The sequence below is a fragment of the Acomys russatus genome, chromosome 32 (assembly GCF_903995435.1).
Source record: "Acomys russatus chromosome 32, mAcoRus1.1, whole genome shotgun sequence".
NCBI lineage: Eukaryota > Metazoa > Chordata > Mammalia > Rodentia > Muridae > Acomys > Acomys russatus.
Genome location: NC_067168.1, coordinates 6,958,666 through 6,973,484, shown reverse-complemented (window position 1 = coordinate 6,973,484; position 14,819 = coordinate 6,958,666). Strand labels below are relative to the sequence as shown.

At 38.6% G+C, this 14,819-nt stretch overlaps 1 protein-coding gene across 1 annotated transcript in view; it reads right to left on the bottom strand.

The window, feature by feature from the left end:
* Positions 1-1,355: 1,355 nt before the first annotated feature.
* The window catches only part of Ddx43 (DEAD-box helicase 43), a 28,716-nt gene continuing 15,252 nt past the window's right edge, over positions 1,356-14,819 (bottom strand). Inside the window, exons 6-17 of the mRNA XM_051140134.1 lie at positions 13,693-13,849; positions 13,345-13,463; positions 12,583-12,693; positions 11,344-11,485; positions 10,930-11,030; positions 8,332-8,419; positions 6,726-6,853; positions 6,451-6,560; positions 5,376-5,514; positions 4,019-4,106; positions 2,736-2,877; positions 1,356-1,434 (exon numbers count right to left, since the gene is read on the bottom strand). Coding sequence (XP_050996091.1) covers positions 2,764-2,877; positions 4,019-4,106; positions 5,376-5,514; positions 6,451-6,560; positions 6,726-6,853; positions 8,332-8,419; positions 10,930-11,030; positions 11,344-11,485; positions 12,583-12,693; positions 13,345-13,463; positions 13,693-13,849 — 1,297 coding nt within the window. The 3' untranslated portion in view covers positions 1,356-1,434; positions 2,736-2,763. The remainder of the gene's footprint in view (positions 1,435-2,735; positions 2,878-4,018; positions 4,107-5,375; positions 5,515-6,450; positions 6,561-6,725; positions 6,854-8,331; positions 8,420-10,929; positions 11,031-11,343; positions 11,486-12,582; positions 12,694-13,344; positions 13,464-13,692; positions 13,850-14,819) is intronic.

The window sequence follows — 14,819 nt, the reverse complement described above, 5'->3', positions numbered from 1 at the left end:
CAAAGAAGGGAAAGACATTTAAAATGACAGAAATGTTGCTGAGTACATGCTTGTAATCTCAACCCTCAGGAGGTAAAGGCAGGATATATGATAACCTGTCTTGAAAACCTTATATTTACTTGATACTTGTGTTTTTTTTTTTTTCTGATTCAGCTGTTGGTTTCTGACTGTATTCTTTCTTCTTCTTCTTCTTCTTCTTCTTCTTCTTCTTCTTCTTCTTCTTCTTCTTCTTCTTTTTTTTTTTTTTTTTTTAAAGATTTACTTGTTTATTTTTATTATGTATACAGATTTCATTATAGATGGTTGTGAGCCACCATGTGGTTGCTGGGAATTGAACTCATGACCTTTGGAAGAGCAGTCAGGGCTCTTAATCTCTGAGCCATCTCTCCAGCCCTTTCTTCTATTAGGTTCTCTTATTGATCTTGCCAGTAATCTCAGAAAACACTCTGGATGAATAATGTAGATGTGAGAATGGTCTAACACCATCCCAGTACCAAACACACAAACATAATTACATACAGAGAGATTAAAGCTACCCAAACCCTGGAGTTCATAAGTATACAAGGAACTGTCACTTGCAGAGAATTGGTAACACAACACTGCTCCCTTACAATATAAATGTGGTATAAACGCGGTTTGATTTTCCCAGAACAGTAGCACAGAGTTATGGGCTGAAATGTAAAGATGAGCGAATGGTCCACATTTTCTCTCACAGTTTACTTGTTTCACACTTTCAAAAAGATGATTTGTACTTATTTGAACAATGTATATCCATATATCCATATAAAGTACTATTTGTATAATACAAAACTAAAATGCTGCTCAGAAAGACAAAAAAAAAAAAAAAAAAAAAAGGCCAACTTTTCTTTTTACTGCAAAAATCACCATTTGCTCACAGTATCTTTCCATTGCTGTGATAACATCTGATCAGACATCAAGCCCTTCACAGATGTTGGCACAGCAGCATTACAGGTGGTAATTGTCTCTTTTCTTTTGCAGTGCTGGGGATTGAACCTTTGGTCTTGCACATGCTAGGCAAACATTCTACCACTCAGCTACATCCTTAGCCCCAAGTTCTCTTTTAAAAATATTGTAGATAAACCTTTAAAATTTTACTATGTATAGTGCTCTGCCTGCATGTATGCCTGCACGCCAGAAGAGGGCACCAGATCTCATTGTAGATGGTTATGAGCCACCATGTGGTTGCTTGGAATCAAACTTACGATAAACTTACGATACAGACATGCTAGCACTACAACTTTAACAAATATTCATGAAAAAAAATTCAACAACATTAAAAACTATTGATTTTTATTAAAGGAAGTATAAAACACAAAATTCTACATTTTAAAACACTATTATTTTAAGAATCAGTCAAGTCTCTTCATATTGATGTACGATTCAACAATTCCACTTTGAATAAAATCTTGAATCCTAAAAAAGAAACAAGTGGGGGGAAAATTACTATTTACAAAATTCTTGGGTTTTGGTGGCCTTGGGTATGCTGGAACTCACTCTATAGGCCAGGCTAGCCTTGAACTGGGAGACCTGTCTGCCTCTGCCTCCCAAGTGCTTAAAGGCATTGCTCAGCTCAAAATTCTTGATTTTAAAGGGTCATGCAATTACATAATATAAAACACACTATCTCAACCATTTTCAGGTGTGCAGTTCGGTGCTGATAACATTCACTGTGTGCAATTTCTATGGCTTTCAGTTGCACAACTCAAACTTTCTGTCTACTAGACAGTCATGCCCTCTTTGGTTACCCCCACCCACCCTTGAAAGCACTATCCTGTTTCTGTGACTGTTCTTTGAGATAGGGGCTCATGTAAGCCCAAGCTAGCCTTGAACTCCTGATCTTGCTACCTCCACTGGAATTTATATTTTAGATGCCTCATACTGGACTCATATATGGTACTTACTCTTCTGTAACTTTTTCGTTAAAGCACCATGTCCTCAAGATTCACTCTGGTTGCAACAAGTGACATACCTTTCTAAGGTTAAATGTCCCATTGTTACATATGTGATGCACTGTATTAACTTATTCTTGCACTTTTGGGTTGCTCCTAAGAGAGTAGTGCTGTTTTTTAAGTATGATGCTGTGAATGTGAGGGTATACATTTTTGAGTCCTATTTCCCATTTTTTTGAACATATACGTAGATGATGTGTAGCACTATGGTGTTTTCCACAGGAGATAAGTAAGTTTATACAACTCCACCAACAGTGAACAAGGGGTCCAATTTTTCCACATGCTTGTCAACACCTGACATTTTTGACAGTCATTTGATCAAATAATCAAGCTACCTCTGCATTGTACATTCTGTTATGTACCTTGCATTCAGGAGGCTAAGGCAGAATGATGACAGATTTAAGGCTACCCTGGTGGCATATGTCTAAAAAGAGATATATTAACTAGACTTTTGGTACTGGGTGAAAGAGTAAGATGTCATCAGCGATCATGTCACTGGTTCTTAGAGATTACACTGATTGTAATACATAACCACTTGAGCCTTGTTTTGAAAGTCAGAGATTTGCTTGGTGTGATGGAGCATGTCTTTAATCCCAGGAATTGGGAGGCAGAAGCAGGCAGATCGCTATGAATTCAGGAGCAACCTAGTCTACATTGTGAGTTCTAGGACATCCAGTAATAGAGAGACTCTGTCCCAAAACACAAACAACACAACAAACAAAAAAGAAAGACAGAGATTTGAATGTCTACACCATAAAAATTTACCTGTGGCACACTAGTGCTACACAAGATATTAGTAAAACTTCTGGGGCTTTCCTTGAGGTCTTCCCAATTTTTTTTCCATCTCTCTTTTTAGTTTATTTGCTTTGTATCTCTCCGCCATTAAGACAAGTTCCTCTGGGATACTCTGAAATTATTAAATGTGTTATTAGGATTCTGCACTCCTTCCCTCCTATGACACGCTGAATGACTTTGAAATTACTTCAGAAAATCTCAAAATTACAAGACATCTTAAAAGAAACAAACAAAACAAAGAAAGAAAAAAAAAAAGGTGTTTGCTCCTTAAGTCCTAAATATATTTCTAAGCTACAGACCAAGAACACCTTGAATGTCCTCCTCATTCTGCTTCTCTGTCTCTATTGTTTCCTAGCTGGCAAACAGTTCCAGTAACACATGCTTTGTTTTTTTGGAGACAGGGTTTCTCTGCGTAGCCTTGGCTGTCCTAGACTTGATTTGCAGAACTGGCTGGCCTCAAACTCAGTGATCTGTGTGCCTCTGTCTCCTGAATGCTGAGATTACAGGCATGCAACACCACACCTTGCATAACACATGATTTTATTTTCAATTTTTGGTTTGTTTTATTTTATGTATATGACTGTTTTGCTTGTATGCATGTCTATATACCACTTGAGCACTTGGTATCTGCTGAGGTCAGGAGAGGGTGTCTGATTCCCTAGAACCAGAGCTACAGCCACCATGTAGGTGGCTAGAAATTGATCTCGACTCCTCTGGAACTGTGTGTACTTTAATTTCCATCTCTTCGGCCCCAATACATCTTTTAAAAAATTATATATATTTTTTACATCTTTAAAAAAAGGTTTATTTATTTATTACATATACAGTGTTCTGCCTGCATGTGTGTCTGCAGGCCAGAAGAGGACACCAGATTTCATGATGGTTATGGGCCACCATGTAGTTGCTGGGAATTGAACTCAGGCCCTATGGAAGAGCAGCCAGTGCTCTTAACCGCTGATTTTAACTGTTTCATAAAACAGTAGGTTTCCACTGTATGGTTTTTTCATACATCTTTCATTTTTGTCAACTCTCCTCCTCTCCTGTCTGCCAACACTCCTTTTTAATGGTACACTTCTCATGTATTCTGTCTCATCCCCTGGACTTACAGTGTTCCCAGTCATATACTCCAACAGTGCCCAATCTTTGCCTAGTGTTCAGTTATATCTTAATTGCCAAGCAGGGCCCTTAGTGCCTGGCATAATATATGACTGAAACACTAGCAAGTAAATTTCTATTAAATTGCATATTCTCACCTGATTTGCTCTTTCCAGAATATTAATCAATTCAGTGGCAACCCTCCAATCATTTCTTGTAATAAGAGTAATTGACATGCCACTCCGCCTTTAAGAGCGAAAAAATTCATGTCATTTATTTTATACCATGTTCTTATAATTCAGTTAATACAAAAAAACAGAACAGAAACAGGAAACCTCAACCTCTACATTCATGTGTTACAGAGTTAGTATCACATAAACAGCAATTTTAAATCCCTTAGCATTCATCAGAGTTGGCTCCAGGACTACATAAGGACATATAATCAGAGGATGCTTAAGCCTCTTATATAGAATAGCATCACATTTATGTATTATCTGATGTAATGCAAATCGTGCCTAAATTACTTACCACATTTGTGCGCTCGTGCACACATACATACTCTACAAAAATAGATGTCATAATCATCCATTTTGGGAAAAAAGGCAAGAAAAAAATATCTCTGTGTGTTCAGCACAGGTAGTTTTTAACAACATTTTTGATTTATGGTTGGTCAAGAAGGAAGACCCAGACATCCTTCTGGGTTCAGAAGGATGGTGTAATTTTCAGTTCCTTTAAAAATAGCCCAATAGTTCAACAGTAGGAGTAAAGGTTCTCTTCTCACGCTAATGCAAATTTCAATACCTTGTCAATCACAATAAAAGTAATCAATGAGCACAGTTCACTTTTGGACACTGAAGGCTTAAAATATTAGCATAAACAATTACATACGTGGGAAACTAAGGCAGAAAGATCACAAAGTTCAAGATTTGCCTGTGGGGTGAGGGGTGGGGGAATACAAGGAGACCCAGGGATGTGGCTTAGTGGTAGAACACTTCCTAGTATGTGTGAGGTCTTAAATTTAATGCCCAGTACTCCAAGAACAAAAACAAGTGCACAGGGGCTGGAGAGATGGCTCAGCAGTTAAGAGCACTGGCTGCTCTTCCCAAGGTCCTGAGTTCAATTCCCAGCACCATAACCATCTATAATGGGATCCTATGCCCTCTTCTGGTGTGCAGACATACATGCCAACCAAGTGCTCCTTATACATAAAATACATAACCAAATAAATCTTAAAAAAAAAAAAAGAATGAAGTGTTAAAAAGAAACATACACAAAAAACCCCTATAGACTATAGATTGTAAACAAAACAAAACTCGAACTACAAGAAGCCAATCACAGCACGATCTAGTTCATCCAGATGAAAAGGGATAAAAGAATCAATAAGTAAGGGTCAAGAGAAAAACAAAACATTTACAAGAGAATAAAAAGGGTTTTGGGCAAGAACAGCCCTGAAGGGAATGATGGGAATCCAGAACCAGAACTGGCTTCTCCCCCGGGCAGACCTAGCTGGCTTACCCTGCTCTCCCAGTGCGTCCTACTCTGTGTACATATTCTTCAATGTTCCGTGGAAAATCATAATTGTAGACATGAGTGATATCATGGACATCAAGACCTCGAGATGCCAAGTCAGTAGCAATAAGTATTCTCACTTTACCTAGAGCAAAGGCAAATGAACACTAAACCTGTTTGGTAACAAGCAGTCCAAGACATGTGAAAATTACCTTATTACTTATAGTGAAAATAGAAAAGATTATTTTTTTTACACCACTGGCAAATCACAACACAACATACCACAGTTCAGCAAATGGTTCTCTCCTGAACTACCTGAACCATGTGGGAAAGAGGATGTTTTGGTAGTCTGAATGAAAATGGCTCTTTCAGACCCTGTGTTTAAATGCTTGGCCGCCCACTGGTGGAACTGTTAGAGGAGGATTAGGTGTTGTGGCCTTGTGGGAGAAGGTGTGACACTAGGGAAGGACTTGAGGTTTCAAAAACCTTCCACCATGCCCAGAGCAGCTCTCTGCTTCATGGCCTCTCAGCTGCTGCTCCAGCACCATGCCTGACTGCTGCAAGCTCCTCATGATGATGGTAATGGGCCAACATTAGGCCTTCCCTCCCTAAGCTGCCTTGCTCATGTGTTTTATTGCAGCAATAAAGAAGTAACTAAGATATATGTTCTTCCAGGTAAACCATGCTACAGTCGCCATTACAAGTTAATATTCACACACTTGTTCATGTGTTAGCCCTTGTGGGGGTGGTTAGTTAATTCTTAGAAGCAGGTTAATATTCAGATTTATTTATTTATTTTCGAGACAGGGTTTCTCTGTGTAGCCTTGGCTGTCCTGGACTCACTTTGTAGACCAGGCTGGCCTCGAACTTACAGGGATCCACCTGCCTCTGCCTCCCGAGTGCCGGGATTAAAGGCGTGCGCCACCACCGCCCGGCAATATTCAGATTTCTAACTAGTCTATTTTGAGGTTTATGAGGCAAGGACAGACTGAGAAATGGGAAATATGAAAAGATACCATCATAAGTGAAGCCCAGCTACTGGACTGTCCTGAAACTGCAACAGATAGCAACTATAACTCACCTGTTTTAAAGTTCTCTAACGCTTTTTCTCTGTCACTCTGTTCTCGGTTGCCATGCAGAGACTCCACTGATATGTGGCGGAGAATCAGGTCACTTGATAAGTGATCAGCACTGGGGCAGAGAATAAAGTTAATGATCTTAGGTGTCTATTCTAGTACCATTGTCAACTAGCAAACAGTTTATCAGAGTCTTCCCATTTGAAATTAGCTACAAACAGAAACAGTCATAAGAAAATCAACTGGATTGCTGAAAATGGCAGCGCAGGGAAATACCTACACAGCTTTTCTGCTGACAAAGACAATGACTTTGTCTTTAGGTGACATATTCTCTAGGAAGGTCTGGATGTGAGTTCGTTTTTCTTCTTCTGTGGTGATGATTATATTTTGCTTCACTGTACTTACAGCCTAAATAATTGAGAGATCACAGAACATTAGCACCAGGGAGAAGCCATAGCGCCGGCTCAATGACGCACTTATAATCAGTTAATACTTTGAAAACAGAAAGGTAGTGGCCATAACAAAATTATCTATTTCTTTTCAGCTTTTACAGCTCAGTCTTTTATTTTTACCATTGATTTACCCACACTGAGTCTGGGAACACCTGAATGATTGACAGGCATGCTGTAAGCTATCAGCTACTGCTATAAGAACAGTCATCAAGTAATACCATGTTTGTAAGAGCCGTCTCCCTGAACTTTGGGTGTCAGACTTTCAGTGATGGGTGATGTGATGAAACATGAGTCTCAAGTCAGTGAGTACTTTAATACTGGAAATTAATACTGAGTAATTTAATACTGGTGTCATTTTTTAACCATTATGAAAAAAAAAATCTCTTTAGATAGATTGTGGTAGCACTTAAAGAATGAAATTCTCACATTGTTTGTCCTGAACATTTATCTATCATTCTAACACAGTATTATTTCCTAATTACTATTCTTTTTTATGCATATGTACGCAGCAACACAAGAGTAGATGCCCAAAGCTGACAGGGTCTTCCTCAGTTGCTCCCACTTTGTTAATTAAGCCAGTCTGTCACTGAAATTGGAGCTTATGACTGGGTAACTAGCCTGTCCTGGGAATCCTGTCTTTGTGATTTTTCACGTGGTTTCTGATTATCTGAATTCCACATGTTTGAGTTGCAAGTACTTTATCCACTGAGTCCTCTCTCTAGCTCCCTATTTTCTATCATACACTCTTAGTAAACTAAGAATAGACATACACAATCAGTTATTTCCCCCCTGGTGGTGGGGACTGAACCCAAAGCCTCATGAGTGCTAAATATATACTCTATCACTGAAGTGCACCCACTCCCTTTAACTATGTTCTTTAAACATCATTTAAACTATGTTCTTTTTTTTTTATTAATTTATTCTTGTTACATCTCAATGTTTATCCCATCCCTTGTATCCTCCCATTCCTCCCCCCCCCATTTTCCCATTATTCCCCTCCCCTATGACTGTTCCTGAGGGGGATTACGTCCCCCTATATATTCTCATAGGGTATCAAGTCTCTTCTTGGCTACTTGCTGTCCTTCCTCTGAGTGCCACCAGGTCTCCCCCTCCAGGGGACATGGTCAAATGTGAGGCACCAGAGTACGTGAGAAAGTCGTATCACACTCTCCACTCAACTGTGGAGAATATTCTGACCATTGGCTAGATCTGGGAAGGGGTTTAAAGTTTACCTCCTGTATTGTCCTTGGCTGGTGCCTTAGTTTGAGCAGGACCCCTGGGCCCAAATCTGCCTATCATATTGTTCTACTTGTAGATTTCTAGGACCCTCTGGATCCTTTTATTTTGCTGTTCTCCCATGCGTCTCTCATTTAGTAAACTATGTTCTTTAAGCATATTTTTAAAGAGTTAAAATAGCAATAAACACAAACTTACAACTAGATCCAAAGTACCAACATAGACAATCATTGGCTCTTTCAAATAAGATTGTGCAAGACGGCGGACAGCATATGGCCAAGTAGCACTGGAAACAAAAGATACACCAACAGCAAAACTTTATTATCACGTTACCTAATTTCTTTAAGCACGCTGTGGACCATGTTACTCATGAATCGCATCTCTATATTCCAAACTTTTTAAATAAGTGAAACGAATTGACAGTTAAATTCTCCTATGAGTTGTCCAGCTACAGTCAAGTTACTGCATGCAACCTTTAACCAGGTTTAATAAAACATTTTTTATTTACTATTTTTTTACTTATTATCTAAAGGTTAAGGACACCTATGTAACTTCAAATAAACTTTCATATGTAAAAAAGTAATAAAAGGCTTGTTTTATCTCATCATGTATAAAAGACAAAACCAAAAACCATCAAAAGCAAATAATCTATATTTATCACATAGTATCAGCAAGGAAAACCAAGTACTTAGGGCCAATACAGGTCATTTTAAGTATACTGGCTAGAGAATATATAAATTTATATCTTTCTTCAACATATATAAAGTAATGAAAGTGGCCACCTTTTCTCACTATATACAATGAAATATAAGTTAAGTTTTTTGAAATCACAGATAATAGAAAATAAAGTGATTTAGCATTTTTCCTGTCATTCAACTATCCTTTTTGTAAATTACAAAATTTCCATGCACACATAAATGCATTTTATCAAACCCACCTTTTATTGCTCTCCCACTCCAAACTTATTGACTACCCCTTCTCTCTCTGTCTCTCTTTCTCTCCCTCTCTCTCCCTCTCTCTCTCACAACACACACACACACACACCCTACTGAGTTCAAATGTGTTGCGACATGCAAGTGGGTGTGGGCTACCCACTGTAGCAAAAACAATGTACCATGGCCCCATCCCAGAAGAAAACTTACTTTCCACTGGCATCTGCCTTGAGTCCCCCACCCTGAGCCTATTCAATCTAAGTTAGAATTATGACTAGATTGATCGCATTTAGGTCTTGTGTAGGAACTATTTGTCATGTCCAGAAGATACTGTTTTATAGTCCTCTCTGAATTCTGGTTCTCATATTCTTTATGCCCCCTCTTCTGTGATGGGCAGAGAGGAATCATACACTATTCTTCAAAAAAATATATAGTTTTATTACTTTAATTACATGTATATGTGTGTACAGGTACATAATACTGTAGGTGCCCCTACAGGCCAGAGGCATTAGATTCCTTGGAAATGAGTGACAGGTGTGAGTCACATGATGTGGATGCTGGGAACTGAATCTGGATCCTCTGCATGAGTAACAAGCAGTCTTAATCACTGAGCCATCTTTTTTTCAAGATAAAGTTTCACTGTGTAGCCCTGGATGTCTTGGACTTGCTTTGTAGATCAGACTGGCCTTGAACTCAGTGATTCTCCTGGGAAGTGCTGTGTGCCACCATGCCCAGCTCTGAGCCATCTTTCTATGTTCTATTCTTTGGTTTTGTTTGTTTTGTTTTATTTTTGTTTTTTGAGACAGGGCTTCTCTGTGTAGCCCTGGCTGTCCTGGACTCATTTTGTAGACCAGGCTGGCCTCAAACTCACAGAGATCTGCCTGCCTCTGCCTCCTGAGTGCTAGCCCAGCTCCATACCCTATTCTTTTATTTTTCATACCCTATTCTTAATACTAATAAAGACAAAGAATATAGGCCTAGGAAGAATTATTCTCTATAGATCAATCATTCCTTTCTCAGTTTTATATCAGGAAAGGTAATCAGAGGTCAAATGTTTATCTTTAAAGATAAGTGATTATTTATTGAATAAGATTTTTACATGAAATGTGGAGGGAACACATTCTTACAAGTTGTCCTTTGACCTCTCACATATGAGACAGTGCATGTACACACAAACAAATAAATATAGCTGGGCATGATAGTGTGTGTCTTTAATTCCAGCATCTGGGAGGCATATCTCTGTGAGTTTGAGGCCAGCCTGGTCTACATGGCAAGTTCTAGGTTAGGCAGAGCTACATAGTCTCAAAATAAAAAAACTCACAAAATAATCAATCCCAGCCAGGCACAATGGTACATGTCTTTAATCCCAGCATTCAGGAGGCCGAGGCAGGAGGATCGCTTTGAGTTCGAGACCAGCCTGGTCTATAAAGTGAGTCCAGTACAGCTAGGTCTACACAGAGAAACCCTGCCTCAAAAAAACAAACAAACAAGTAAAATAACAAACCTATCTATAATGTAGAAAAACAGTGCTAACAGTCAACGGTAACATAGCCATTGTTAATGTTACATTTAAGAATCTCAAAATACTTCCAAGTAATGCTCTAAAATACTGTTGAGAAATTAATTTAATAGAATGGGTTTTTTAAGGCTGGAGAAATGGCTCAGAGGTTAAGAGCATTGGCTTCCTGAGTTCCTGAGTTTAATTCCCAGCAACCACATAGTGGCTCACAACCATCTGTAATGAGATCTGGTGCCCTCTTCTGGTGTTCAGATGTACATGCAGACACATTGTATATATAATAAGTAAAATCTTAAAAATAAATCTACTGACTTCTATTCTGAATACACAATTAGGCATACCCACCTCGTCATAATAGTCTGCCGGTCTGGGCGTACATCTAACAAAATCTTCATTATCTGGGGTTCAAATCCCATGTCCAGCATCTTGTCTGCTTCATCTAAAACCTGCATTCAAAGAAGAATGTGGCTAATCTCTTATCTAAACACTTACTTCTCCCATAACCCCATCACCACTTCAACTTCTCAGAGACCAGAGTAAATTTTCTGACGGATTTGTTTCACTTGATTCCCAATAGCGTCTATGGCTAATGAATGAAAATAAGTGAATGCTAACTTTCCTACTTTTTACCATGCTAAACAGAATTGGAAATATTCCCAGAATACAAGGCACTATATAAAAGTCACCCCACTCCACAAATTTTTCTACAGATTCAGTTCTTTTTCCTCCCAGTATTCCAAACCCTTATTCCATGATTACCAAATAGGTTATACTTTTCAAGTTGACAAAGTTATTCATTTGTAGGTCATTCAGTCTTCCAGGAGTTGCAATAATGATGTCCACACCTTTTGAAACATCTTGTATTTGCCCATCTCTATCACCACCTCCATACACACAAACACTAAAAAAGAAATCCGGAAGTTCACATTTAAGCGAAGAGCATCCCATCATAACTCAAAATCACAACACTTTGGTTACAGGACAGGATGAATAAAGAATCTGATGCTTTTAGGAGTGCCTGCGATTTATGGAAACTATCCACACTGGCAGCCCGCAGTGTTTCCTAAAGAACCATGCTTCTGTATTGTTTGCCTCTAGACTTGACTATTTGTAGTGATAGGTAAAGGGAAGCCCTTGTGCCTAGCTTTGAGTGAAACATTTCAGCAAAGCCTTTGCTATTGTTAGTCAGTAGAGGCTGAGATATTGTTTTAAGACTGTTTGAACTTTGAAGAAATGTCTCCCTGGAAAGTCTACACTACATGGGCGCTTGCAGCTGTACAAACCTTGGTCCTAAGACACTCCTGGCAAATGTGGAGCTCTTGCTTTAATCAGATCAGATACCGAAGGTGTGAAACTAATGAAAATGTGAGAAGCTACAACGACAAAAGGTAAACTGAGAGCAAGAAACTATTGTGCTATCATAGATAGCACTGATTTTAATAATATAACATATTTTGGTTCGTTTTTTTGTTTTTCAAGACAGGGTTTCTCTGCCTTTTCCTGGCTGTCCTGGAACTCACAATGGCCTTGAACTACAAAAAGATCTTGTCTCAAAAAAAAAAAAAAAGTTTGAGAAAAGGTTTAATCCAATTTAAAACATTACACAACGCAGGGTGTGGTGGCACTCGCCTTTAATCCCAGCACTTGGGAGGCAGAGGCAGGCAGATCACTGTGAGTTGGAGGCCAGCCTGGTCTACAAAGTGAGTCCAGGACAGCCAAAGCTACACAGAAAAACCCGTCTCAAAAAAAAAAAAAAAAAAAAAAACTTACATAATGTATACACATACTGAAGCAGCACATGGAACTTTATGAATATGTATAATTTTGTTGTATACCAATTGAAAATTAATTTGTAGAATTGGAGTGAGAGCTCAGTGGTTGAACATTTGGCCAATATGCCCAGGCTGTGAATTTGCACCCAAGAAAACACACACAAAACTTAAATAAAGTTACTACAGATATGAGAGTGAATATAACACTTATATAGAAATGACTTACCTTTTAAGATCACTATATGAATATTTAGAACACTCAGCTTCTACTTGAAGGGCTAATTCCCGGGTGGGCGTAAGGACTAACATGCCTGGTCCATTTCTTTGTTCTCTAGCTCTTTAAAAGGGAAACAATAATACTAAGTTATTTGTCTTAGATGCATGGAAAGTTCATTAAGTGCAAGATTTGTAAAGTTGAGTTTAACACAGAGAAGGTATATTTGTACTTTTTGGTGAACTGTATGATTAAAAGCTCCTCCTGTAGACTTTGCTTTATTAATAACAATTAACATACCTAAAAAATAAGCTGCTGGTATAAGTTTCTATAATTTTTTTTTTACTACAAAGTCATGGTTACCTAAAATGACAAAAGCAGGAAAATAAGCCACATACACCATAAATCCACTGTCCCAAATACTTACTTGTTCATTTAAGAGGACTTTTAAATTAACATTTGAAATGGCATTTTCTCATTGAATAGAACTATACTGAACAATTTATTAATACAATTTTAATTAGACATCACGACTTAGGACAGTTTAAACAATTTGATTCCAGTGTTTTTCTACTATGACTTTGGTGGCGACTATGATTTATTGCTTCCTAAAATGGTTTTATTAATGTATTCTTCATCAGCATAGCCATGTGCATCCCGGCCAAGAAGAGGCATCTCTTTGACCAGTGCAAGAAATGACAGGAACTTAATTATAGTTTTGGTTCTATAACTATTCAGTCCCTAGTAAGAGAATGGAGCCAAAGAAATTCTTACAGTGGTTGAGAGTCTAGATGAATAAATCCAGGCATTAGATAGGACAGTGTCTTCCCTGTTCCAGTCTGTGCTACTCCAATTAGATCTATTCCTTGCAGAACTATTGGCCACGCCTGGGACTGAAAGAGAATGACAGATACTGAAACAAGAGCACAACTCTTCTTGCTATCTGTTCTTGCCCCTCAGCTCTACATCTTAAACACATTCCTGTTAGACAGTGGCAGTGCTGGCAGGGGGCACCAGGCACATGCTTTTAAGACACAGCTATTCCCTGGTGATTTAGCTTCTAACAGATACTATCTGGTGGGGGAAACATTCAATGAAAAATTGGAGCTAACAAAGGCATACCTGAATTGGTGTAGGTTTTTGAAAGCCTGCTCTTTTAATGTTTTCCATAACTTCTGGGTAACCTTGAAAGGCATCTTCAAATTTACATATAGGGTTGGGGATAGGACGTTTCTCACCATCTTTCAAGTCATCACATGTTATATTAAAATTTTCTTTCCTTTATAGAGAATACAAAGATTAGTGGATTTGTTCAGTTCAGTTCAGATAGCAGCTAGACACTCATTTGCAACTGACTAAAATCAGACTTTTAGAATTTTAAGGTGAAATAGACTAAGATATGGGAGGGCTGGACATGGTGGCACACACTTGGGATACAGCACTTGGGAGGTGAAGACAGGAGGATTTGAGGCCAGTCTGGAGTATACAGACTCTGTTTTAAAACAAGTAAATCAACAAACAGAAAGAGAAAGGAACCTATTTCCCTCTTTATGAGGGTGTAGAGGGAAAGGCAAATCTACTTTAATTATGTGGGTGAATGAACCAATGATTATGGAAAATGGAACCAAAATATGGGCATTATAACACAAAACTAAACAAATGGTCCTAGTTATCTGACCAAGGTTTAGCATTATCTCAGTCATCCTGCTACATCTATCTTTTTGCAGTCTCGTGCAGACATGGCTAGCCTCCAACTCTGCTTGTAGGTTACAGTGAGCTTGACTCTCCTGGTCATCCTACCCCAACCTTCAGAGTGTAAAGATTACAGGCATACATTACTATGCCTAGGCATTATTTTTTTTTACAACAGACTATTTTTAAGATTCATCAGTTTTTAAGGCTGTTATTGAGGGATTGGAGAGATGGTTCAGCGGTTAGGCATACTGGTTGCTTCTGCAGAGGACCGGGGTTCAGTTTCCAGCACCCACACGGTGGCTCATAACAGCTTGTAATTCCTGTGCCAGAGGATTCCAGTTCCAATGCCCTCTTCTGGGGGCACCAAATACATGTGGTGAACATATATGCCTGCAGCCAAACACTCACAAACCCATAAAAAAAATCTTAAGACTTCAGGTAAGAACTGAAGAGTTTAAAATTTTATTCTTTGTTTTGTAGCAGGCAGTAGTTACAGAAAGGCATACCAGCTAAATGCTGAGGACAGCTACCTGGAATGTCCAGCTCCAACTGGT